We start from the raw sequence: 26,144 nt of genomic DNA, 5'->3' as shown, positions 1-26,144 counted from the left end.
GCTCAAGTTTGTCCTCGATAGTTTCTTTTTCTACTGCTAGATGGCGCTATTTATCCTATTAACGCCTGTCGGTAAATCATTAGAACAAATGGCGCCATCTAGCAGTAGAAAAAGAAACTATCGAGGACAAACTTGAGCGTTTTCCCGATAGAGGCGCTGACCAAACTCCAAAGGTTAGTTCAGGTAATTCACCGCCAGGTGGCTAATAACATGAAAGAGAAATGAAACATACAAAAGGAATGCGCGGGAATATTCAAACTATAACATTATAATAATTAATTCTTTCGCATATAAATAATATACTGTATGTGATTCAGGTGTTAAAAAAAGAAAAAAAGTATTCCACGATTATCAAAATACAAACTTTATTGAAAATATACACACATGCACAAATTACAAAGTTTTCAAAATATTTTGTATGGGTCTCTTGAATAATGTTTGATTTATATTGGCTATTTCCCATAATAGATCCTTTTGTTGGTCTGTAAAATTTGTATTTACTTTAATTAACGATAGTATAAGTTTTCCGAAATTTTTGTCCTTGGCAAAGTCAAGTGCTTTCATTGACAAAAGTTGTATAAGTTTATCATTTGTAACAATATCTGTTTTAACAGATGTCAAATTGTGTAGAATGGGAAGATGCCAGGACTTGAGTTCCTGTGCATATGATAAATATTCCCTATGAATAATGATAAAAAGTAATTAGTAATATAATGGGACACATTACAATGTTGATAAGCAATATTTTGAGCACGCACGTAATAAGGACAATGTTTCTTTCAGATTCAAATGCATTTGCTATAGCAGTGACACTTGTTACATCTTTTAAATCAATATTTAATAAAGGGATAAAAATGAATTTTTGAATATCATCTGGAAATTTCTGAACACACTCTGTGATAGCAGATAATAGTAGCCTTGATGGTTCTTCCAGGGTAATTATCTACAACAGTGCTTAAATGATATTAATTGCACTTGCAGTGCAAATATTTTAATACAATTATTCAGTAGCATCACCTTTGGTAATAACAAGTGAGTAAGACAAATTTCTATATATTTCATTCGTTGTTCCAAAGTCATATTATTCATAGAACAACAAAGATTATAGGTACCCAATATGCTTAATTTTTTCTCTAAGTTACAAACTACTTCCACAAGTTCTTCATCTGCTAAGTTTTCTAACTGATTTAAATCTAATTTTCCATTTGATCGCTCTAATCCTTCATATAGATATTCTATGATATCAAACTTTTGTATTGATGCCTCCTTAACATCTTTGTCTAACTTAATGTCAACTTGTGTAAAATAAAATTGAGTAGATTGAAGCTTAGCATCATCTGATATCATGGGTGACATGTTGTCATCTTTGTCACTCTCATCTGTGATATCTTCTTCGCTTAGGAATACTTCTTGTTCCTCCTAAATGATGCATTATATATTATTTACCTGATATCGAATCTTTACCGATAATACCAACCTTTTGTACTATAATATTCCATATTGGATCGGCCTGCATTATATTTTCTTTTAGTTTTTCCTTAATTACTTTTAATTTCTCTACAGTATCCTGTGATAATTCATAGTCTCTTAAAACTTGTCCGCGATTCATATTTTAATTGATTTTAATCATGTATTTCTACAAAACTCTACGAATTTCCCCTTTTTATCTTAAAAATCATCGAATTTAGAAAAAAAAGTGTGATAATAATGTAATATTCGTAATATATGTACAATATTCAGGAATGGAAAATGAGGGTACAACAATATGTAAACTGATTATCAAGACAATCGAGACGTTTAATTTTTCAGTAGGTTGTACTACGGAAAATACGTTGTACGTCACGTTCTGACTATTCAATTATCAGTATCACAGCCATCGCAGACGATGCATGTCAGTGATAGTCGAGAGGTTAACATCAAAGTATGTACATAAACACATTGATCGTCGGATGACTTTACTTGTGAGCAATACAAATGAAATAATTGTCAATCGACGAACGAGTGAAATTTTGTTCTAAAAATACGGTGGGTGTATTGTATAAGAACAAAAAAAATAGAAATCGAAGACTAGTTCTATTACACTGTCTAGACATGAAATGAATTCGCACGTTTAAAATCAGGAAATTTACTTATTAGGATACGTTCTCTCTTCAAGTACATACTCCGATGTAACGTATGCATGAATATTCTAATTAGACTGTTTGAATGCATGATAATTAGAGTTTTGTATCGTATATTTTCAAATACAAAGGACTCATAGTCGAGTTAATTCATGCAACCTGTTGCATTCGTACTTTTCGTAGATAAACAAAAGAAAATAATGGAATGTATCCCATTAATCTATAACGATTCCTTCGAATATTTCAGTAGAAAATAGAAAGCGTTTAGTTGTAATCAAGTCTTGTAGGCACGAATACTTTCGAGCAAAAGATATAACGATAAACGAAACAAAGCATTTTTCGCCTTGAAGATGATCCGTTTTGAATGCGACATGTTTATTAAATAACACTTGTGGTTTCGTCCTCGCAAATGTAGAACCGGTTTCACTTCTGAAAAACCCAGATGGATCATTTCGCGAGGTCGATGAGTATCGTGGCGCAAACAAAAAGTTTATTAACTGCATTACAATTTGTTTCATCTGCGATTAATTTTTTGTTTTTCCCCTCATAGACAACGAAACACGTGATTAATACGTGATTTGCATAAATTTTTATACTTCAGGCGTTGCCAGTGAGATACATAGTGTATTCGTTATTAGGAAACGTTTGTTTACTTAAATGTATAATAAAAATCTCGAGAAAAACCTCTTATCGCAACACTGGCACATATCGTGAAGAAAAATTCTGATATGTACGCAGGTTGACAAAAAAAGAATGCAGTGTCTGATACAGTGCATAACATGCGTATAAACGAATACTGGATGATAGAGTGAAGATACGGTGGACATCTTCATCGATTGCTCTGTTCCTCTTTGCATTGGCACGATACAAGGAATTAAACTACGTACGATTGTAAGATGTCAAAAATCCCAAACCTATCGAATAAATAAATTAATAATATAACGTTATTTATAGAGACGGATCGGAACCTGATCTTTACATTCGCGAAACTTGAAAATTGAAATGATTAATTTTTAATTTTTTTACGAGAAAAAGAACGAAGGTAATGTGGAGGGATTTTTTTTTATAGCGACAAGGATTTTGGACAAAAATGCCAATATTTTCGGAAATATCGCGTCGGTTTCATATGCTAACGACTGATGTGATACCTGATCCTCCGCGAAAAGAACCCACAAGCTACACACATAATTTAGAACCGGATGATCGCAACACAAAAACTAAGACCAAATCAAACCCAACGCCTCAATTTGAACAAAATGATGTGACGTCGACGGAGGAAAGCAAATCTTTGTCGAATAACGCGATACCAACAAATACTTGTTCCTCTAAAACAGAACAAGACTTCAACGACACAAAATCCTCCTCAACCGACGAGAAACAGCATAAGAAGCCAAACGTGAAAACAAAAACGAAATCAAAACAATCGAAGTATCGTAAGTGCGTTGCAATTGTTGCTGATTCGTTCGACCTTCGATTGTGTTAGGGCGATTAATATTTAATCGTTAATTTGTTTTTTACAGCACAAGGGGCAAACGTTGTGAATTACAATATAATTAATTCGAATGGAGTGAAAATTGGCGCGAGAACTAGTTACATTTGCAACGTTAATCAATTTCCAACCGAATCAACAAAATCATGGTCGAAATCGAAGATACGAGAGATGTCTGTGGAGGTGGAACGATTAAGTGCTTGTACTAAGGAAATTACATTGGATGATATATTTATTATTAAAACTCATATCGGACGCGGTTGGAGAGACGTTGCCAGGAGGCTATTATATTCGGATGGTCAAATCGAACAATTCGAAGAAAATTATAGATTCAGAGGAATAAGTGAAGTAAATTCAATTACGATTCAGTGATTATAGAATGCTTTGCGTATTCATAAATTTCACGTGTCTAACTGTTTCCTTTTAGGTAGTTTATCAAATATTTCTTGATTGGAAACAAGCTAACACGACGGATGCAAAACTCGGAAGTCTGATCAACGAATTGTGGACTTGCCAAGAATACGACTGTGCAGAACGGTTAGCCTCTGCTCATATGGGTTCAGCTTGAATCTTTTATCTATATATACATATATGTTACAAAACCATATGGAAATCATATGTTACTCGACGATATTGTATTCGAAAAACGTGTCTACGTTTGTTTTACTAATATAGAACTATTATACATAATATAATGGCATGTTCCAGTAATACATAACTTAAAAAACTAATGCAATAATTATGTAAATACATTTTTATCTTTTTATATTTATAATTCGTGTTACATTCAAAATTTATTTACTACATAGTTTTATTCTAATATATACAATTTCGTTTCTTAACAGTCCAATTCCAATCAGTCTTACAGCTAATGTCTACATGTAAGTACATTTATATAGATATACAATTAAAGTTTGCTTTCAATTAATATTATGCAATACTCTTTATTACATATGTACAATGATTTAATGTAAAAAAATTAAAAAATTACCGGTACATTAGATGTTTTGTATATGTCAATGAGATGGACCTGTTTTAATCTCTGTCAGAGAATGTCTTGATGATAACGGAGTAACTATACTTTCTGCTTCTTTTTTTTCGACATCTTTCTTGCCGAAAATCCGATTTTTACAATTTTCAAATTCATTTACCATTTCTTCAAGATTCTTGTTCCCATCTAGAATTAAAATTGGCGCTGGTATATTGAATAATGTTTGATGATAAAGCCAATCGTCGTGGATGCCATGAATTTGCTTTAAATATTCTAAAGATACACAATTTTCTTCCTTTCTTGCTCTTGCTTTCATCCTCTGATATACAACTTCTGGAGATGTTCTAATATACACTATTTTAAAATAAAGACAGAGATTAATACCAACAAGTACTGCTTTGTACTTGTGCTATAGAAGCATAAATATATGTGTTACCTATTAAATCTGTTTCTATATTAGCACTTTTTATACACCAATCATACCAATCTTCCAATACTAAAATTTCTACATTGGTTAACATGTTTGTGCGCTTCATATTTTCAATAAAACACCTTGCACTATACACAGATCTTTCCATGATTTTGTATGGCAAGGGAGTTTTATATGTGTGAAGTTGAAGCATTGTTAATTGCACATAGGATTGGAATAAGAAAGCATAACGTTTTGGATCTGAGTACATCAATTCCTAAATAATATTAAAACATATTTATTACCTATATTTTATCTCACATTAGTATAAATTTAAATTCATAAATTCTTACTAGTAAATTAGTTCCAGCTACGTCTCGCCAAAGATCTACTGGTTCCTGTAGAACTGTTGTATTGTTAAATTGCTTAAAATGACTTAAGAACGTCGTTTTTCCACTTCCTATATTTCCCTCTATACATACTGTAAATGGCCGTTTGTATAACTTCACAGGCGAATTAGTCATTTTTTTTATTAGTACGACCAAATGTTTACCTTTAAAAATTTAACATTGATAATTTTAAATATCCTAAAAATCGTATTGCGTTACTTACCACGATAAACAAAATAGAACTATCAGTCTCTTTTAATAAAATAATCGAAATATTAGGTCGAGGACAAGCTAAAATTTTAATAGACACTTGGAGAGAAGTGTGTTAACGAGTTCTAGTTAACCAAAAACTAAGGATAACGCGTAAATAAATTTAGATATATTATAATACGAATACGAAATTAGAAGAACACATCGAAGAACAATTATATTTAAACAGTCACGTTATTCTACTGTTTGTGTAGCCATTCAATCGAATATCACACCGAATCATCACACTTAATCGCACTTGACCGCACTTGCTACATTTCCCGCCTAAACCTTTGGCATTCCCGCGCATTTTCTGTTATCTTTTGGGGAAGGGGTAACATAAATCCTGTCCGACAAATAAGTAACGCAATACACAATGAGACAAATTACCGGTGTTTCTTAGATACGCTTTAATTATTTCTGATTATTATCACTTATTATATAACAAATTCAGACTTACTTATTAAAGCCATGATAGCCCAACTTTGAATGTTAAACAACGTGTAAATTACAAAATGTAGCCAATTTTGATACACTTTCCTTGTTTCCACACACATGTACAGGTATAGAATCACAGAGTACGTCTATCATAGACTTGCTACATGATAAAGTTCTAATGTATCTTGAAATACCAACGTACGAGAGGTCTATGCGTACGAGAATGCAAATAACCATATTTACGTGGTATAAATTAAATGTCTGATTGCATTGTATTTGAAACTCAAAACATAAAAGTATGACAATGCATCACCATCATTGCTTTTCATTTAAATTAAATGTTAAGCTAAATATTTGAATTGTATTATTCAACACGTTTTATATATTTCGTTATATTTTCGTAACTATACACAATAGAACAATTCGACTTATCTGAAAACTGTGATAACACTTACAGTTTTGAATTTACGAATTGAACAAAATACAAAGAAAAGAAATATTATACATAAAATTGAATGAACAGAATCAGTATCAGAACCTCACGTGTTATGTCTGTAAATAGATATGGATCTGACATTAGTCGGTAGGAAGACAGGATTGATTTCAAAAAATGATTTGATGAATCATTTTTTGGATGCTCATAAATGATCAATTAGAACATCGTAAATCGTACTTCTCATTGATGATCGTGCATGAATATTACGTCTTGTTTTCGAACAAAATATTATAAATCATTGAAATTATGATTTTTTAAATATCGTCTATTATAATATATACCAACGATATGTAGTACAATGTTAATTGTAAATTGTTGATATACAATTTTTATACTTTTGCACTCCTGGATGTAATCGCAAAGTATTAACGTGGTTAGGGCAAGGTTATGAAACGATTTATTATTTAATAACTGTTTATTTTACGATCATTCAATTACAATAAGGACAATGCGAAATTTTGTGAGCGATATTGTAATTTGGTGAGTTTCAGTTATAAGTTCGAATAATAATAGCGTTAAGTATTTATATTTTCTTTCAAAAAATGGTATAATTAATTCTAACTTGTTTGACATTTTATACGCGTACATTAATAGGTTTTAGGTTTTAATACAATGCACTAAATTAATATTTTTTGTAGCTTATTGCTACTACTTTCAGTGAGCCTGGTATTTGGAGTTAGCGAAGTTATCAAATCTTTTGTGAACACTGGAGAACAATTTTTTAAGTCTTCCTCTTATGATTGGATTATCAGATTATGTTTAAATTTATTAAGTTATGCTACTGTATTATTGCCAGGTTGCCTTATCTATAAATACGTACGTCGTACCAAATATATTCAAAGGGGAGGTAAATAAAAAAAATGAATAAGATTAAATAGATTTACAAGTTTTTTTCTGAAATTATGTGTATCGTTTTTGTGCAGGTAAAGGATGCATTCCTAGGCTGGTACATTCATGCTTTGTGGGTCATTGCGAGACAGGACTTTTGGACTCTTCTTATACAAGTACACCATCTAATCATAATCAGCGTACTTTTTTCCAAGAAGCTCTATTACTTCTGTATTGTTTTTTTGGATTACTAATTAGCTTTTTAACATGGGGTTATTTGCAAGAGAAAATAATGACCCAGGTATAATTCAGCTAGATTGAATACTGTTTTAGTAACTAAATGTTTTTAAGATATCACAAAACTTTTCCTCAGGAATATGTAAATGCTGCTGGTAACAAGGATCGTTTCCAAGATTCTCAATTTTTAGTGTTTGTAAATCGAATTCTTGCATTTCTGATGTCAGGATTGTATTTAATTGTTCAAAGACAGCCTCAACATAAAGCACCACTTTACAAATATGCATTTTGCTCTTTATCAAATATCATGAGCAGTTGGTGTCAATATGAAGCTTTAAAATTTGTTAGCTTTCCAACACAGGTATTGGCAAAAGCTTCTAAAATAATTCCAGTGATGATAATGGGAAAAATAATTTCGCATACTACATATGAGTACTATGAGTATGTTACAGCTGTACTTATTTGCATTGGAATGACATTGTTTATGTTAGATAATTCCGAGTATAGAAACGGTAAAATTTCTTATTTCGTAAATTTAGATTTGTTAACGTTGTTATTTTTGTTGTTGATTTTACTTTAATACTTTTAGATGGAGCTACTACTGTCTCTGGTACTATTCTTCTAGGAGGGTACTTACTATTAGATAGCTTTACGAGTACCTGGCAGAATGCATTATTCGTGGAATATGGCGCAACGAGCGTACAAATGATGTGTGTAGTTAATATGTTTTCCTGTTTATTAACCGCGATGTCCTTATTACAGCAGTCGAGTTTTCCTCTCATACTTTCTTTTATGACAAAGGTGAGTCAAGCTGTGTCTAATAGAATAGAAATAATTACAAAAATAATCATTTATGGTGCACTTATAATATTTTTGTATAGTACCCTGCATTCATCATGGACTGTTTACTCATATCAATTTGTTCAGCTAGCGGCCAGCTATATATTTTTTATACAATTTCTAAATTTGGGCCAGTGACATTTGTGATCATGATGACTCTTCGGCAGGTAACGATTTGTTTTTTAGACGACTGTGCTATTAGAATGTATGTTTCAAAAAATGTCATTTGTTTTTTTAGGGTTTGGCTATACTGTTATCCTGTTTGATATATCATCATCGTGTAACAGCTATCGGCGTAATAGGCATATTATTAGTATTTGGTTCGGTGTTTTTACGAATATACTGTAATAATCGATTACGTGCTATTAGAAGACGCAGAGCAGCGGCAAATAGTATAAAAGATTAATTATAAAAAAATTAGAACGTATAGTTGCAAATTTTGCGAGAATTCGTATGTTTTCTTTTTTGAATGCATACATATTTTATTAAGTATTTTTGATTTTAAACCATTAATATTTTCTATAAAGTATTAAGAATGTTGTTTTAACATTTGTTTTTACGTGTACTTTACAGTCTCGATAATCCAACCATTTATTCGTAAATGTTTACTTATAATATCTACTAAACATGATCAAATTAGAAATATGTATTATTTATTTAAGAAATATTTATTTTATTATAAATACTAGTTGTAAATACAATGTACAATTGCATACTTTAAAAAAAAAGACATTAATAAGAAAAGAAACAGGTCTTAAATTAAGTAGTATAGCTACAGATCATATCAATTTCCAAAATAAATAAACATTAATTTAGTATCTAGGAATACTTTAAAGGGTATGAAAATGAAAAACAAGTTTTATTTTACTTCTATTTTCTTCATTTATATATTGTATACATTAAAATTGTACATATTTGGAAAGATGATAGAAGGCACTCAAAGCATTACTCACTCTTCGGGAGATGGAGGACGATAAATAGCTATAAGGCACAAGACGGAAATAACTAATTCAGATGCCAGGAGGACTAGTTGTATGCTGCAAAGAATTACTTCCAATCGCAGCACATAATTTTGCCAAATTAAAAAGTACAATGTTGCCAGCGAGCTAGGTATAGTTAAAATAAATCCGATAAGAATTGGTAGTCCGTGTTCTGTCAAATTTCCTTTCCTTCCAAGATAAATTCTGGCACCTTCCGTGGTTATAAGGAAGAACAAAATTGCAAACTCTAACAATGTTTTGCTCGTGCCAGGTGAAGGCAAATTTGCAGCCTTGAAGAATCCCATGACCAATTCGCAAACAGCAAACATACCAAAATAAAAGGAATTAAAGTACATGAGAATTTCATATGTTAAAGAGGAACTGGCTATGGTGGGCATCCTATCAAACTTCTATTGTCATACAAGAGCCATGCATATCTCAGGCTTCATGTAATGTCAGATTATTCAGTCTTGGTTTCTTTAACGAGAGTATTCTTTCTTCTGCTGCGGATATTCATTATTTATCCCTTCTAATATAGTTGAACGAAATGCCTTACCACAATCCAATTTTAATCATAAAATATTCAACTGAAGTTCCTGCAATATAACAACATAGTCTTCATCGTCAAGATTTAAGTCCGCGATAAGAGAGTATTTTTTTAATTTTATTTCGAAATATGACATAAATACATACATGCATACGTATAACTTCTGACATGTAACGATGTATTTAAATTATTACGACGAATCGTCAGTAAAATCCGTTTTTTAATCGTGTACCGACAATATTACGAACAATTAACCAACAGTTTTGGTTAGAAAGACGTAAACATGAACAAATCTATATCTACTATATCGAGTGAATGTAGTTCTCTTTTCTGCTTGTTTCCTCGAAATGCCGTTCTTTCGTTTTCTATTCTCAATGCAACATGAATGCCCCAATCGCATGAGATCTTATAATAATTTCTATATCGATTTGCTAGTTATCTATTCTCATGAACGAACAGGATCGACCCAACTGTGTTACCCAGTGTTACCAAATGGGGAAAGCGGAAACGTACAGGAGTTTATTTGAAAACGTATCGTAATCGCATGACGGCCTAATAATAAGGTAAAAGACTCGCGTAATTTTATTACATGATTGTAAATTGTATTCTAATTATTCACAATGAACCTGCACGGTCGAAAAAATAGTTTTAAACACGTACGATGTTACTGGATTCCCAATCGATTTTGATCATGCAATAAGTGCATTGTCCTAATGGAGTTGTAACGAAGGACATATTCTTTCTCGTGTATGGCAAAATCGCAACAGCGTACGATGAACAATGGCATTTTATTCGAACCTCTTGAGAGTGTTCCGGTCAAGCAAATTTCGCCAAAATAGACGGGACAATTGGCAAACGAGAAATCATAAGAACGCGGCACCGATTCGATTTTGCAGGACGTTAATGAGGCACATCAATTTCGAGGGTTCCAAACGAGCCGTTCAGGCTGTCCTTATTCTCTCTTACGAGCCTAATCTTCGACCATATATGCATCCAACCAAATCTTTGATAAAAAGCACACAGCAAGAAGGTTTCTTCGCTGCAGTCCAGAATGCTATTTTAATTCTGACACGAATTTTCGTGATAGGATCCATTGTAACCGGATTGGCAATCGCATATTTCGTCACGCGTTTCACCCATGGACACGTGTTTCCGGAAATTTTACGGAAAAGTAATTATTTACGTAGAATTTATATTGAACGTAGAAATATAGATGGTGTTGAATTTCAGATTCGCACCATTATTAATTTGTTGGTTAGTTCTAGAAATTTTATTTAAACTTTAGTTTTGATACCGCTAATTTTAGGTATCGAACATTTGGGCCCGATATTCGTCAAATTCGGCCAGTGGGCGGCCACGCGAAACGATCTGTTTCCTGAGGATATTTGCCGTACGCTTTCGCGATTGCAGCGTACGGTTTCACCGCATTCGTGGAGTTATACGAAGCATTTGCTGAAATCTACGTATGGTTCAAATTGGAAGAATATATTCGTGAAATTCGAGGACAAAGTACCGATCGGATCGGGATGCTGCGCTCAGGTATAAGGATGCACCATGGGCGAATCTGTTTGATCCGACACGTTGTTTTTCATTTGTTGTTTTTCTTCAATCGATTCGTGTCCGATCGGCAGGTGTACAAGGCATGGGTGGATCTGAATGCTCGAGTCGAAGTAACGCGAACGCCTCGAATACCTACGTTCGTGCAAAGTAAATTAGAAAGTCTTTTTGTGTAACTCTATACACTCCTATTTCTGTCGTAAGATGGACGGACGGACGGACGGACGGACTGATGGATGGACGGAAGTTTCTGATCGATGAAAATAGTCATTTTTTTTATGAAGTATTTTAGACACCTACCGTGCACGATACGTAGTAGTATATTAACAATTTCATAATATTTATGGAATATGGAAAAAATAATCTCAATATATAGTGTATACGTGATATCCTCTATTTTTAAATTCCTCTTTTTCATATACTAAGAGAAACTAATAATTAATTCAGCAACCTTGTCACACATATAGAGGATGCATATCACCTTTTTCATGTTCCATGAATACTAGGCACGGTTTAACAGTAAACATAAAAAGCGGTTCATGGTACAGCATGACAAAGAACGAGGAGAATGGAGAATAGTCAACCGGAAATTACGTAATCTATAATAAAAGCTAAACATTTTTGAACCGTATAAAAGTAACACAAAATAATTGAAACCTTTTTACAGTTATCGAGTACTTCAACCTCGGATGGATAAACACTTTCGTCGGTAAATAACGCGAATGTCGCCGCTTCGTTCGAAAGGATTAGACCAAGCTGAGATTAATGCAAATTAATTTCAGATAGAATGTTGAACGATGACGGTGAAATGCAACAGGACAACGCGTACAAAAGGAAATTGCAACCTGTGGCGATTAAAATTCTACATCCTGGAATTAAAGGCCAGCTAAAGTATAACGTCACGTCGCGATTCCATTCTTTTCCTTGAATATTTTATTAACCGTTTTCGTTTCGCTTATTTTAGGCGAGATCTGTCCATCATGAAGGGGATTTGTAAGTGCGCAACGTACATCGTTCCGCAATTACATTGGCTCAGTCTTCCCGACTGCATCGACGAGTTCTCGCAGATAATGGAAAATCAAGTAACTTTCTAAATTAACTTCCTAATCATCGATTCTCAACCATTCATTTTTGTACTTTCGTAAAGGTCGATATGAATCTTGAAGAGGCTAACTTATTAAAATTTTCCAAAAATTTCGCCGGAAAGGAGGACGTCATTTTTCCACATCCTTACACGAATTTCACGCAACGTGAAATACTCGTGGAAAGCTTTCACGAAGGTACACCGATTTCCGATTATCTCGAGTATGACGATACCAAGCTCCAAGAGAAACTAGCTAAGATAGGAATCAGGACGATCTTGAAAATGGTAGGCGATCATTCGATCGATTTTTTCATTAAGCGTAGTATTAAGATTAATAAAAGAGACCGTAAATGTTAAGAGTGATCGGGAACGATCGATCGTGAATTACAGGTATTTAAAGATAATTTCATTCATTGCGACTTACACCCTGGTAACATCCTAGTTGACACAAACTGTGAGCCAACTGGAAGAATTTGGGCATGGCTTGGGAGGTTTATCGATCGTGATTACTTGCCAAGCTATCCGCGATTAGTCATACTCGATTGCGGTTTGGTAGTATCACTGAACGCTCGCTGTCAACGAAATCTTAGGGACGTTTTCCGCTCTGTATTAATGGGTAACGTATGTACGGAAACGATGATCTTTATTTCCTTTTTAATTACTATCGATTCTTACTTCCTTTCTTTTATTTTCAGGGCGAACTGGCGGCGGAGTACATCTTGGAACATAGCTCGCAAGCATCTCCCGACCCGGACGGTTTTAAAAATGCGATGCGGGAGATCGTTAATTCTCATCTTAAAGATAACATCACTGTAATTATCCAACTGTTAGAAGCGCCTCGAAGCCTCGACGAGTCTTGAAACTTTTACAGGTGAGCGTAAGCACGGTCGTGACAGAGTTGTTTTCCGCGATGGTTCAGCATCGAGTCAAGCAAGACGGATCCTTCAGCAGCGTGATCCTTAGCATGGTCGTGATCGAAGGACTCGGACGTAGTCTTGATCCGAATATCGACATCTTCACAGAAGTTTTGCCGTTCGTCTTTACTAGCACGTGGTTCGACGATTAAGTCGGGGAATTGTCTAAACGTGTGCTCGAAATGAATTCCTACTAAAACATACATGTCCTTGATAATAATAAGAATTTAAATTAATTCTCTGCTTCTAACGACAAGTTGTTTCATCGTACACGTTCGATCGGCTCGATACCGAATAAAGAACCACGGTGAGAAAATTCCTGCTTTAACGGCATCGCATTAAACGAGTTCCGAGGACGATTCCGATTTTAAAGCAGACCACAGAAACGTGTAATCGCAAAGGACAGAATTCCGGCGAGTGACCAGTTGTCCATGATCGCTTCCTGGTTGGTCAACTTTGGTCGATCATCTTCGGTGTAGCGATACGCCAGGCGCAAGCGTGTATGCGCGTGAGTGTAGCATACGGACCCGCGGGACCGTGTTTGTGTAGTACCGGTGTGCGTGTGTGTGTTCACCGACAGAGAGGTCAAACTTTTGCCGGATCGGAAACTTTCGCGAGAACAGTTTCATCGGAGGACACGCTTATTCCGTGCGTACAATATATTAATTATTCAAAATTAACAAGGAATAGCTGTAGGACCACTTTATATTAAAATCCCGACTCTGTACGGAAATAGATCATAAAAATAAAATATACAGTGTCTCGTACGGGGCATATTTATAATTTAAAGAGCTCCCACAGTCATTACTCTTTTAATTATTATTTACCATTAAAGAAAAAGCATGGTTTTTGATAACACATTTATCAGTATATTGAAAGTGTTATTTCTTCCTAGGTTCCCCGTATTTTACTGGACTCGCAAAATCCTACTGTCCATGCAACTTTCAAAATCCTAAACGTTGGTAGCCTTAAAGGATTGGAATTTGAAGTCACGCTTCTAAACGTCAAGATCACGAGTAACGATTTGATTTCTAACGAATTATCTTCCGACTTATTCCTCCGAATTATCGTTTATCTTCATCTCTTCTGACTCGACTCTCGGTAAGATCTCGTATCCGGGGATTCTTCCGATTCCATCGAAAACAAGTTTGAACCGGCGCTTGATACCGCGTCATAGATGCAGCTAGATTATTTCTCTCGGTTAGATCTAGCCTGTTCTATGCGATGCTTGCTGCAGTTCATTGCCGTCTCGTCTCGCCGTGTATGAGTGTCAGAAACACATGTACCAAACGTCTGAATGCGCATACATCATAGTTCGATCGGTAATGAATTATTTTGCAATCGTTTCTATTCGTTAGGATGCCAGAAATTCAGGACGGTAGATTACCTTGAATTTCTATGACCTTCAACTTTTCTCTTAGAATGGAATGTATTACAGAGTCGAAGACTAAGATCGTGACCCTTGCAAACCATGTTAGATACGATGAATATATTGCTATTCTATATTCTAGTCGAATGCTTAAAAATATTCGCACGTTGTGCGGCTACTTGAATATATTAGCATTTCATATTCAATAGCTGAACAAGTGCAGACTATTTTATCCGACTTCGGTATTTCAGTCTATTTCGATCTAAATAACGAAAACCGTGGGGCATGAATACATTTCTATCGGTGTATACATGGTACAGCGTGATGTTGCGTACGTATACAAATAACATTATGATAATATGAACTTCCGTATTTCTTTAGAGAAATGTTATTTCAATTTCACATCAACTAAAATCGATGTTTGTTCGCCAGGTGAACCGCAACCATAACCGCAATGCTATATCGCGCCATCTGTTGAGCGTGTCTTCTGGTTCCGGGCTGGGAAGTCCCCACCAGAGCTGCCCCCTCCGTCGCGCACGATTGGACTGCTTGCTTGGGCCACAGAACGTGGCACAGAGGAAAGACGGGACATGTAAACAGAGGACGAGGAGATAAGAGAGTTTGTCTCCGTGCATCGCGGTCGACGAAACGGAGACGGACCCGGCTCTCGCGGCATTCGCTCCAGACCTGTCGCTCCTTCCTGTCGTCTCTCGAAAGTCGAAAGAAACGGAGCACACGGAGCCCTGTTCGCGACAACCCCGATTAATCGAATCGAGAGATCTACCAACGGCTGTACAATAGATAGATTAATGGCATTTAATGCTCGTTTCGTTTCGTCTCATTTCGCCTCGTCTGGCTCCGTCTCATCCGTCACGGCGTGCATAGGCTTTACCTGCTCGCTCGCAAATTGGCGAGTACACGACTCTTCGAGGTTGATCCTCTCTCTCTTCTCGCGTTTTTCCTTTTCCTCCTCGGCTCTCGGTCTCTCCTTTTCGTTTGCGACGCTGTCTTCTTCACCAGCGCGGTGAACAACAGTCGCGCTTCGTTCATCCGTAACAGTAATACAGAAACGGGCATTTCTAAAAATACCTCGTACCATAATAACCGATTGGAATTTCGAATATCACGCTCGAATTTCCTTTCTTTCTTATCGGTCACGGTTGACTTTACCCGCCGGTGCTACCACCTCTACCGTCATCATCAACCACCACCACCACCACCACTACCACCATCACCATCACTATCGCCACCACCACCACCACCACCACCACCACCACCACACCACACCATCGCAGTTATTTACCATTGCCACCATCACCATCGGCGACAACGACGGCCACGGTGTCTCTTTTTAACTGTCCCTCAGACTACGTTCACCCTCCGTAAGTACAAGAACGTTTCTTCGTTTTTGTTTACCGGTCGAGTTCGCCTGGCCACCTGAGTGACACGAGCGCGCGAGATCGACGCGATCTTTCGTATTTCCGGGTTCGATCCGTTTCTTCCAACGCCTATCTTCTGCGACGTCGCGTTACCGAGAAATAAATAAACGGAACGTAACACGGACGTCTGTAACGTTTAACGCGAGTCGTGTGTCGCGTCGCGCGAGCACGTGTATCTAGTGGCAAACCGTTCACCCCGAACCGTGGGAACGGACAGTTAACCCTCTGTTGCGTAATGTGCCCGATGAAAACGATTCCTATAAATATCGCCGTGGAAATTTTTTAGGATTCGTTAGTATCTTATGGGGATATCGGATAGCCTTGCAGATACGTGTTATTTGGAGTGAGTACCGATCAATCGATAAACGTATAGATAATCGAAGAGTAACTTTGGTGGATAAAATAGAATTCGTACAGTAGAGGGTAAAGAATCTTTGGTAGATCGTTGTTCGTTTCTTCGTCGGTGAAATTTACAGCATTTTCGAAGTGCCGTTACTTTCGTCTAACAGCCACGCTAGCAGCGTAAGCCATTTGTTTATGCGTGTGTATTGGTAGCAAGGCGAAAGAAAATTTAAACCATAGCAAAGCATGAAAGTACGCTCGCAGGAGTGGGATGTAATGCGGAAGGGAAGTTAGTTCCTGGTGAGAGATTTAATCGTCGGAGTTCTTCTCATCTCTCGTTGCTCTTAAATAAAAAAAAAAATATATATATATAGCAAAATGTTAATGGTAGTTAACGGTAACCAGTTTTAACACCTTCTGGGATCAAATAGGTTCACGTAAATTCCGTACAGTTATTTAAAGTTATTTTATAGTCGACATGAAACAAACAATATACGCAGACCGGGCATCATTTCTAAAGGAAAATACACTGGTGTATTTTTAATTATTACTTTTATCGAGTTGTATTATGCGTGCGATCTCACGCTGGACAGGGCAAGATTAATGTGGCTAATAATAAAATACCCAGATAGGAAAACGGCGTGCAAATCGGTGTTCATGGGAATCGCGGAAAACGAATAACAAGTCGATGGATTAGCCTGGGAGAAATAACTGCGCGTATCGAACGGCTGTAATGGCACGCAGTTAAGGTTTTTCATTTTCTTGGTTACGGAAGATTCAATTTAGTCGGCAAAAATTTCTATTCATGAATATAATGCTTATCATTCAACCCGCGTATCGGCTAACGATAATTAACATCTAATCTATAATAGAATCTATAATAACTACATCTACAATCAATCTCGATAACGCGAGAATTATGTTTTTAACTTATTCCTGAATGTGGCCCGAGATAAAGTGGAAACATAAAATAAAAGATCAAGTTCATTATAATCGGAGAATAGAATTTTTCTCGACTGAATTGAACAGAAAAGAAGACAAATCTGGAAGCTAACGATATCGTCGAGAAAAATAACGATTACGTATACTTAATTTTAGAACGGAATTAAACTGTGTGTCATTAAATGTAAACATTCAATTGACCGTAAAATTTATCGCTGTTAAGATAACACGCATTCAACTTTGTCAACTCAAGTTCCTCTTTAGAGGGGAATACAAATTTGCGTATGGTCTTACTTAATATCAAAAGTAAACGAAGTATTTTCATATTTATACCGATGTTCGTCGGCAGTAATTAACCCGATGTAGGAAGGCTTCCGTCACTCGCTGTACACGAAGAGAATAATGTTATCTGGTAGGGCATCCGTAAAATACCGAGATAAAGTAGAGGTACCAGATCCTACCGGTAACGGCATAATCAGTTTCACCTCTGTAACCACTACACTTCGAATGTCTCCCTTGTTTTGCTTCCGAGGTTAATCTCTGTTTGCTATTAGACTAGACGGCGGCGACACTCTGCCGTTTCATTATCTTGGCACACAATTATCCGCATACGTGTAGTTATCTCTACCGTCTTTTCTCGGTACGCATCTATACGGGGTGTGCCGTTTAAATCGATTTACGTTCCAAGTAAATTTAATTCAGGTAATAGCCGACTATTATCGGGTAAATTTCATTTGGGTTTAATAGCAGGCTATCGTTCTACCGGTTACAGATGTTAAACGCGAATTGAGTTGTAATCTTCTGTTGAAAAAAAGTTGAAATCGCGTCTCGATTTCCGAGATTCGCAATTTCACGCGCGTTTCCACCGCTTTGGTACGCGGTGCCCCTAATTAGATCTATCGCAGTATGTAATAGGCACCCGAGCATTTCTCCACGGCGCGTGTAACAGCCTCGCGATTACCGAGTCGCGGCGAGAGCAGGCGGTGTCATCGCGACTACACGCGTTATCGACGTTTTGCAAATAAAAGAAATCATGGTCCATGAATAACACTGGGGCAGTCAGTCAACCTCGAGTAGATGCAGAGGACGCACGCAACAACCTCACCGTCATTTTTTCGCGCATTATCCGCGGCTCTGCTCTCTCTGTCGGTTCCTTTGTGTACGCGTACGCGTACCTGTATCTGTGGCAGAGGCGAACTTTACTGGGATAACAGATAACGAATAAAACCAACGTGCAACGACTCGTTCTTGACGTTTGCTCAACGGTTTTCAATCAATGATTAATAATCGCCTTGATCCCCTCGTGGTCTCTTAAAAAAAAAAAAAAAAGGAATCTGCCTTTGGTGGTGAGAGCCAGTTATCGGCCCTTCTCGGGATACAATGATATTCTATGAATAACATTCTACGCTAAAATTAAAAATTAACAATTCGAAATAATTGTATTACCGACCAATACCGAGGTAAGAAATTGATCATTTTACTGGCTGAATTTCTTTGTATCCTGAAGAGGGCTGATGACTAGTATCCCTGAAAGGTCCACTAAAATTTTAACTACTCCTATTACAAAAATATTTTGTTATTAGGAAAACATAGTTTAAATTTGACCTCGGAAATATTGAATTCCACAAGGCGAATTCCACTCTTAATTCAACGGGTACCGGATGAACGGCCGTTTATCTTTTATTCGTCATACGTCACTTTTATCTAGATAAGAATTTTGCCCATCCCCCGACCGGTAGTTCGATTTATCGCTCACGCTTGGCTTCTTCTGCATCTCGTACCACGCGTTCCGCTCGCAAATCGAACTACAAGAAGCGGCCCTCTATCAATTTCCTGCTTTGTACGTGTTCCTCCGCGCTCTGGATGAAACCACCTATCTATGATTTATGACTTTTACGTCGATCCTTCGTGTACTTGCATTTTTACCAAAACGGTAACGCCGAACGGCTAGATTAGTTAAGTAACGAAAGGAACAAATTTTGATTTAATCGCATATTCACTCTGGTTATATCAACAATTATTATGCAACTATTGTTGGAAAGTACCTGGAAAGGACCTCCAACTCTTCCTACTATATTTCCCGTTGCCAATCAAACCATTAAATCACCGAAACTGTGGACTCAACGCTGTTTGCTTCAGACAGTGATTCGTTTACAAAAACATAGCTTGTTCCTTCTCTTAAAAAGAGAGACCTGAAGACGGCGAAAGTACCTTCTCGTGCTCCTGGATAGTAAGCGACGTGCGATATCGCCGTGATAACGAACGTCTGTGAAAATAATAAAAGTCTGTTTGTCGAGCGAGAAGCGACAGTCTGGCGACGATAAGAATTCTCGTTTTTTACGATCAATGTAAACAAATTGATTAAGCGGTTTTGCGTGCAGGCTGTCAAGCATAATTCGACCTGTTCGACGATTATGAATTATGATAGTAGCGAAAGTATTTACGGACTCTAACGTTGTTGCTCGTTCCATCGAGCAAGAAATGCTTAGTCAACGTAAGTGGAAAGACCAGCGTTATCACCGTTAACAAGCAATTTCTAATTTTGATAAGCTGAGTCACTTGCTTTAATACCATTTCAGTTCGTTCAAAGTGTTCGCCATTATAACAAGCGCTATAATCTGTAAATATTTTTTGCAACTCTCGGTAGATCGTAATGATTTTTGTCTGCGTTTTCGCAGGAGTTCCGGCGCAAAATTTCGAGATGTTACTTTCGAGCGCCTGGTTCGAAGTGATTGCAGCGACGCTCTTGGCGATCTTGATCCTCGCTTATCGACCAGCCTGGTGGTTCTGGACTGGAGCATATCACAAAATTAACGGTGAGTTTTCGAAGAAATCGTGACTTATTGGTTTCAATTTAAATTTGCACGAGGTAGCCACGTGCTACATCCATTCGGGCCCAAGAACCATCTAATGGCACAAAATGCTTCAGCTTTAACAAAATGGCATATCACACTCTCAGAGGAAAGGCTAACTTTGTTTACATTATTCAACGAATCCCTATAAATGGCGACCATAGTTTGCAAACCCCTGAACCCTTCTTTCTTCCCTCGGTAGTGCCGTCTTCGTGTCGCTACAAAAAGAAAGAAAGCGAAGAAATTGTGCGTTATAGAGAAGGTGTTCGTGGCGACCTTCAATTTGAAGCGAGCGACGTCGCGCGTACGGTCACGGTCCCCTTTCTAAGCGTGGAGAGCTCGTGGTTACGCGCGACAAGGTCGCTCTGTAATCGCGTCCTTCAACCTTAGAAACCACTTTCTTGTGGCGAGAAGAAGCCTTAAGGTAGCCGTTTCCCAACTGTGCTGGGCAAAATTGGGCACTGTGCAACAAGGTTCAAAAGGCGATTAATGTTCAGCGTTTAGTCTGAATTGCTTGGTAGACTGCTAGACTGACTTCTTTAATAATTTTTAACTATGCGTAGAAATCGGATTCTTCCTCGAAAGTGGAACACTATAACACCTATATTTTTGTTCCCATGGTTAGCAGTCCCAAACGAAGAGAAACACCAGAGAAAATTTCTAACGGTGTCTGATGTGCCTGGACCCTATCCCCTGCCGATTTTTGGAACCAGGTGGATATTCTCCTGGTTCGGTTCTTATCGACTGAATAAGGTTCACGATGCTTACAAAGGTAAGAAGTTTGGCATCGTTGCCTTGCCTCGTAATAAACCGTGCTACTTAAAGAGTCAAATATCTCTGATCTACTCTGAGTAGTGACGTTCTAATAGCTGCTAACAATTGTAAGAAATTATACGTCATCATCGAAGGGAAACGCGACGTAGAAAGAGATCCTATGATTAGAGAAGCTGGATTAGACAAACTGGTAAAACTTGTTAATTAGTCAGGCGTAAAAGGAAGACAATGACGAGTGAAGATAGTTATAAATGTAAAAGCAATTGGAGCAAGATCTTTCTCTAATTGACAGACACGCAGGGCAAGAACCGGTTGTCAGTCGAGATAAAATATGGATCGCTGAGACTGTTAACAGCTATTAATAATTATGTTACACGCTCAAGAGATCCAACACGTTTGTTTGAAACATTGATAGGTAAATTTAGTATATAATATTTTAACATAGCGCGTCGTTTCTCATTCAAGAATAGATCTGAATCAACGATACGGGCCGCTGTGCAAAGAGGAGGCATTATGGAACTTCCCTGTGATCTCCGTGTTCTCTCGTCGCGACATCGAGGCGGTCTTCAGACGGAGCTCGAGATACCCGCTTCGTCCTCCGCAGGAGGTCATATCCCACTACCGGCGCAGTCGTCGCGATCGTTACACGAATCTGGGTTTGGTCAATGAGTAAGTAGTTATCTCGTCGACAGGGTATCGAGGTCGAGTTTAAGGTTCCGTCGAGACGTTACGTCCACCCCGTCTCGTCGCATACCTCGATCAAAACTCTGACGTAAGACAGGGCTTTCACATGCGGAGATCGTTGGCGCCACTACGTTGGCGCCAGTTTCCTTTCGTATGGAAACGCAACAGTTTAGAATATAGAGCAGGTGTGCTTCTAGGTACTTTTCTTTGTTCGAACATGAGTATCGAGAACGGAATCTAAAGTAGAAACTACACGGTATTAAACGTTGAATGCTGCACCAGTTGAAAACTAGTCATATAGCGGAGCCACGAAATTGGCGTACGTCTGTTGTCAATAGTCTTTGCATGTGGAAACCGCACGCAATACAAATTTAAACGAACAAGCGACTCGATAGACAGGGGCAAGCGTGGCACGATCTTCGGACCGCACTTACGTCAGAGCTGACCGGGGCCAACACTGTCCTTGGCTTCTTCCCGGCGCTCAACATCGTCGCAGACTCGTTCATCGATTTAATTCGCCGACGGAGGACGGGAGACAAGGTGGCGGGTTTCGAAGAGTTGGCCTATAAAATGGGACTCGAAAGTAAGCTCGGGATTCTCCTGGTTATCGTCGATTTCACCGGAAGATGAGAACTGAGGAGGTCCAAACCACTGTCTGAACTATACATCTTGCAATAGAAGCTGTTCGCTATAAGAATGAAGTACTTCCACTGTAGACATTTCACTAGGGAGAGCCTAATTCAATGTATATGTATATCTTAAGTCTATGGTTCCTCCGTAACGTACCCCTAGAGTCTCATCTTCTCATTCCTATGCAATATGCTAGTATACATAAACTTTCGCGTTAGGTACGTGCACGCTGATCTTGGGCCGACACCTCGGTTTCCTAAAGCCAGATTCCACCAGCACAGTCACGACGAGATTAGCGGAAGCCGTCCGGATCCACTTCAGGGCCTCGCGCGATGCCTTTTACGGCTTGCCGCTTTGGAAGTTGCTGCCAACGTCTGCGTACAAACAGTTGATAGAGAGCGAGGATACGGTTTACAGGTACGCGGATGTGCTTCAAGGGAATTAAGAGATACCGCGAATAAGTAAACCCCTTGTTTAATGGATTACGAAGTTAACAGTTAGAATTGTACAGTCCTGTGTCGGGACTCCCCCGAGATATTATAGAGAGCTCTTTCGACACTTCTCGTCCCCGATTAATCTGTTAAATTGAGGTTGATTCGCTGAAAAACTCGTCTCTTTTTAGTATCATCTCGGACATCGTCGAGGCTACGATAAAGGAAAAACGCGACGATGCTAAAGATGAGTGCTTGGAAGCTGTCTTTCAATCCATTCTGCGGCAAAAGAATCTGGATGTACGGGACAAGAAGGCTGCTATCGTTGATTTTATAGCAGCTGGCATTCACACGGTGAGTCAACTTGTAGAAAAGTTGGATAAAAAGTTCTCTCGAGAGTTGCAATGATAGCCCCATGGCGAGGTGCCCGACCTAATTTGTATCATTTCGTGGTGTTTGTTTGCGCAGCTGGGAAACACTTTGGTGTTTCTGTTCGATTTGATCGGGCGCAATTCAAAGGTGCAAGCCGATCTGTACGAAGAAGCGTGTTCGTTAGCGCCGCCAGGCTGTGATCTGACGATCGAGGATCTACGGAAAGCCAAGTATCTGCGTGCCTGCATCACCGAATCGTTTCGGTGCGTATAGCGTTCATTGAAACATTCCTTTCGTCGCATCGTCGCGTCTGCTGCATTGCTGTTTTGCGTTTAGAGTCATTCCCACGACAACTTGTGTCGCACGCATTTTGGAAGAACCCATTGAGCTAAGCGGATATCACCTTACCGCGGGAGTGAGTGAGAATTTCTCTAACGTACGTTCCTCTTTAACGATACTCCGTCTCATCATTGAACATCATTTAATTATTTGCAGACCGTGGTTATTTTGCATACTTGGATAGCGGGACTGAACGAGGAGAATTTTAAAGACGCCGATAAGTATATGCCCGATAGGTGGCTGAATCCCGTCACTCCGCATTCGCCATTGGTGGTTGCACCCTTCGGGTTCGGAAGAAGGATATGCCCTGGCAAGCGTTTCGTGGAGCTCGCTTTGCAGCTTATCCTGGCAAAGGTTCGTATTTGTTCGCCAAGTAGTTGCAATGATAGAACACGGTGTATCTTGTCGTCGATAGTTATGGAGTAGGAAGGGACATCCTATGCATCGAGATATTTTTTTTATTTTTTTTTTTCTCACAGATCATACGGGAATTTGAGATTATCGTGGACGAAGACCTTGGTTTGCAATTCGAATTCATCCTCGCGCCGCAGAGTCCGGTGCTCCTTGGATTCCGTGATCGTCCTCAGAAAACATAACACCGATTGTTCTCGATACGTTCCGTCGATCGGAGATTAAACGCTTATTTAATTCCTCGAGACCCTCTCGGAGGTTTCGTTGTTCGATTGTCCGGTTGTTATTTTACGTTTGCATTGTTTGTATCATGTTTAATTCGTTGAAGAGCAGGTTTGTTCGTCCGTTCAAGATATTTATCACAGATATATTCTAGTATTTATATTTAATTGCTTGCGCGCCTCCAAGGTCGTCTTACTTTGCATAAAGTTTGCGTAAAAGTGAGACCATCTAAAATACGTTAACAACCAGGCGCGTAAGGGATGACTACGAGTCGTTTGCTCGGCGTTATCGCGTTTATATCGGTTGAAATCATAGTTCATTGACTACCGGCGAATTACCTTTTTCTCGGGGTTACCGATGTTTCGTGTTCGTTTCGTGCAGCTGTAACAACCACTTACGCGGCAGAACGGTTTCTGTGCCGTGTACAATACGTGTACATACCATTTGTTGAATATAATGATAAATGTGTCGAATCGGTAAGTAATCGCCTACCCTGGCATTGTTTTAATCATCCTTCTTTATTCGATTCATTCAAGGGCGCCGGTATCGCACGCTTCTTGATAACGCTTCCAGAGCGGCGGGCGATTTCGCGCAATCGTCTCTTGAACAAAATTAGATTACGTTTATTTAGTTCGTTAATTTACTAATGATCATGGTCTACAATATGCGTACTATCATCGATGAAACTTACATATGTCGTACACGCTTAGTTAGTACACTTATATATATTACATATCTGAAACTGTATTCTAAGGGAAGGAATTATTACTTAAACGTACTAGCTAACTCGACATAAATTATAAGAGACTTCGACTGTGATCCGATGCAAAACGACGTTAGGACACGAAAATTGTATTAAACCGTCCGTCATGGCGCGCCGCATCGTTCGACATATACATGTTCTATCGTAGATTGCCGGTTCTCGCGACGCAGACGTTCGCGATGCGACCAGACAAGCGTATCTGACATCTAAGTGTACCATGACCACGCGCAATTTACATTTCCGTTGCGCGTGTCTGCAGGTATAATGCCACTATGTAACTTATGTTAATATAACCAAGTTAATTTAAAACGATTAATTCGTCGACGTTCTTAACCCTCCATCGCATAACGTGCCCGATTAGGAACACAATGGACGTTGACAAAGCCAATTTTACAGATCCTCTACAAATTCGATAACTCATCGTTTAACTCTTTGATTAATTAAGGAGAAATAAAGTCCCATGCAGTGGGGGGTTAAACGTCAACCCTTAACGGTAGCAACCGAAAGAACACCTGCGTCTACGCGACACGATAGACGCGCGAATGTAAGAAAATTGCTCTAAATCGTAGATAACGTATAAAATAACGGAAGCGCAAAGTGTATGGATCAGTCGACTTTTTCGCAATCTCGAGCAGGCATGTTTTACGACACGCGCATCGAGCGATGGCACAACGGAGCTTCCCTAGAGCGATGGGAGAGAATCACTTGACCAAACCTTTGATACTTCTGGGAAGATTCGGAATGGAGCCCTTGTTCACGCTCGCGGCCGTTGGTCTCATGAAACCGTGGTTTCTGGTTCCAGCTCGAGGATGGATCAGCTTGCTCTTCGTAGCTGGTACTTTCTCGATCGTTGAACGATTCAACAGAGACTGCTGGCCCATGCTACTGCCACTGCTGCTGCTGCTACGAGAGCCGATTGTCCGCCCTTTGCTTCCCTTTTGCGCGTCGCTCGATATCTGAAAACATGATCAGGCCATCAACAGATATACCATTTTTACTTAATTAG

General features: G+C 38.3%; 8 protein-coding genes across 22 annotated transcripts in view; 4 read left to right on the top strand and 4 right to left on the bottom strand.

Moving 5' to 3' along the window:
• Positions 1–363: 363 nt before the first annotated feature.
• On the bottom strand, positions 364–1,663 carry LOC128893579 (uncharacterized). Its single transcript, XM_054154636.1, has 4 exons — positions 1,478–1,663; positions 1,018–1,419; positions 759–943; positions 364–679 (listed from the first exon to the last, which is right to left on the bottom strand). Exons 1-4 carry the CDS (start codon positions 1,607–1,609, stop codon positions 394–396), a joined length of 1,005 nt encoding a protein of 334 aa, XP_054010611.1. The 5' UTR covers positions 1,610–1,663; the 3' UTR covers positions 364–393.
• Positions 1,664–1,893: 230 nt separating this feature from the next.
• LOC128893582 (protein immune deficiency-like) lies at positions 1,894–4,610 on the top strand. 3 transcript variants are annotated; one of them, XR_008461376.1, is made up of 6 exons: positions 1,905–2,025; positions 2,408–3,011; positions 3,190–3,553; positions 3,641–3,957; positions 4,037–4,352; positions 4,455–4,610. XR_008461376.1 is itself a non-coding variant. In XM_054154642.1 (5 exons), the coding sequence occupies exons 3-5, from the start codon at positions 3,211–3,213 to the stop codon at positions 4,057–4,059; spliced, it is 678 nt and encodes a 225-aa protein (XP_054010617.1). In that variant the 5' UTR covers positions 1,894–2,025; positions 2,408–3,011; positions 3,190–3,210; the 3' UTR covers positions 4,060–4,610. The 3 variants fall into 3 exon arrangements, 2 of the variants coding, with proteins under 2 accessions (XP_054010617.1, XP_054010616.1); XM_054154642.1 differs by having other exon boundaries at positions 1,894–2,025; positions 3,641–3,952; positions 4,037–4,610; XM_054154641.1 differs by having other exon boundaries at positions 4,037–4,610.
• On the bottom strand, positions 4,403–6,262 carry LOC128893580 (deoxynucleoside kinase-like). 2 transcript variants are annotated; one of them, XM_054154637.1, is made up of 4 exons: positions 6,108–6,262; positions 5,363–5,562; positions 5,037–5,286; positions 4,403–4,954 (listed from the first exon to the last, which is right to left on the bottom strand). In XM_054154637.1, exons 1-4 carry the CDS (start codon positions 6,202–6,204, stop codon positions 4,626–4,628), a joined length of 876 nt encoding a protein of 291 aa, XP_054010612.1. In that variant the 5' UTR covers positions 6,205–6,262; the 3' UTR covers positions 4,403–4,625. The 2 variants fall into 2 exon arrangements, with proteins under 2 accessions (XP_054010612.1, XP_054010614.1); XM_054154639.1 differs by lacking the exon at positions 6,108–6,262 and adding an exon at positions 5,622–5,955.
• Positions 6,263–6,683: 421 nt separating this feature from the next.
• On the top strand, positions 6,684–9,196 carry LOC128893577 (adenosine 3'-phospho 5'-phosphosulfate transporter 1-like). Its single transcript, XM_054154634.1, has 7 exons — positions 6,684–7,061; positions 7,220–7,428; positions 7,505–7,710; positions 7,783–8,158; positions 8,236–8,447; positions 8,528–8,653; positions 8,725–9,196. Exons 1-7 carry the CDS (start codon positions 7,030–7,032, stop codon positions 8,890–8,892), a joined length of 1,329 nt encoding a protein of 442 aa, XP_054010609.1. The 5' UTR covers positions 6,684–7,029; the 3' UTR covers positions 8,893–9,196.
• Positions 9,197–9,343: 147 nt separating this feature from the next.
• On the bottom strand, positions 9,344–10,453 carry LOC128893587 (transmembrane protein 216-like). Its single transcript, XM_054154649.1, has 2 exons — positions 10,160–10,453; positions 9,344–10,062 (listed from the first exon to the last, which is right to left on the bottom strand). Exon 2 carries the CDS (start codon positions 9,862–9,864, stop codon positions 9,436–9,438), a length of 429 nt encoding a protein of 142 aa, XP_054010624.1. The 5' UTR covers positions 9,865–10,062; positions 10,160–10,453; the 3' UTR covers positions 9,344–9,435.
• A 62-nt stretch (positions 10,454–10,515) lies between these two features.
• On the top strand, positions 10,516–15,355 carry LOC128893573 (uncharacterized aarF domain-containing protein kinase 2-like). 6 transcript variants are annotated; one of them, XR_008461375.1, is made up of 11 exons: positions 10,516–10,576; positions 10,910–11,184; positions 11,320–11,552; positions 12,077–12,164; positions 12,238–12,279; positions 12,353–12,461; positions 12,535–12,652; positions 12,718–12,939; positions 13,045–13,270; positions 13,350–13,466; positions 13,526–13,666. XR_008461375.1 is itself a non-coding variant. In XM_054154617.1 (11 exons), the coding sequence occupies exons 2-11, from the start codon at positions 10,917–10,919 to the stop codon at positions 13,718–13,720; spliced, it is 1,623 nt and encodes a 540-aa protein (XP_054010592.1). In that variant the 5' UTR covers positions 10,516–10,576; positions 10,910–10,916; the 3' UTR covers positions 13,721–15,355. The 6 variants fall into 6 exon arrangements, 5 of the variants coding, with proteins under 5 accessions (XP_054010592.1, XP_054010593.1, XP_054010597.1 ...); XM_054154617.1 differs by having other exon boundaries at positions 13,045–13,275; positions 13,526–15,355; XM_054154618.1 differs by having other exon boundaries at positions 13,350–13,610.
• Positions 15,356–16,193: 838 nt separating this feature from the next.
• Positions 16,194–26,144, top strand: part of LOC128893574 (ecdysone 20-monooxygenase-like) — a 13,004-nt gene continuing 3,053 nt past the window's right edge. For 2 of the 5 annotated variants that reach the window (XM_054154625.1, XM_054154626.1), the window contains exons 1-10: positions 16,194–16,319; positions 20,339–20,476; positions 21,138–21,284; positions 21,757–21,955; positions 22,366–22,553; positions 22,819–23,017; positions 23,223–23,385; positions 23,500–23,666; positions 23,740–23,818; positions 23,899–24,096. In XM_054154625.1, the coding sequence (XP_054010600.1) occupies positions 20,362–20,476; positions 21,138–21,284; positions 21,757–21,955; positions 22,366–22,553; positions 22,819–23,017; positions 23,223–23,385; positions 23,500–23,666; positions 23,740–23,818; positions 23,899–24,096 (1,455 nt within the window). In that variant the 5' untranslated portion in view covers positions 16,194–16,319; positions 20,339–20,361. Of the gene's footprint in view, positions 16,320–16,565; positions 16,720–20,338; positions 20,477–21,137; positions 21,285–21,756; positions 21,956–22,365; positions 22,554–22,818; positions 23,018–23,222; positions 23,386–23,499; positions 23,667–23,739; positions 23,819–23,898; positions 24,097–24,221; positions 24,733–26,144 lie in introns of those variants that run through there. The other 3 variants (XM_054154628.1, XM_054154624.1, XM_054154627.1) reach the window with 3 other exon arrangements.
• LOC128893568 (uncharacterized) overlaps positions 24,875–26,144 on the bottom strand; it is a 19,515-nt gene continuing 18,245 nt past the window's right edge. For all 3 annotated transcript variants that reach the window (XM_054154608.1, XM_054154609.1, XM_054154611.1), the window contains one exon: positions 24,875–26,094. In XM_054154608.1, coding sequence (XP_054010583.1) covers positions 25,840–26,094 — 255 coding nt within the window. In that variant the 3' untranslated portion in view covers positions 24,875–25,839. The remainder of the gene's footprint in view (positions 26,095–26,144) is intronic.

This window comes from Hylaeus anthracinus, unplaced genomic scaffold (genome assembly GCF_026225885.1).
Source record: "Hylaeus anthracinus isolate JK02 unplaced genomic scaffold, UHH_iyHylAnth1.0_haploid 3, whole genome shotgun sequence".
Lineage (NCBI taxonomy): Eukaryota > Metazoa > Arthropoda > Insecta > Hymenoptera > Colletidae > Hylaeus > Hylaeus anthracinus.
The sequence above is the reverse complement of the archived record's forward strand: the minus strand, read 5'-3'. Positions and strand labels throughout refer to the sequence as shown.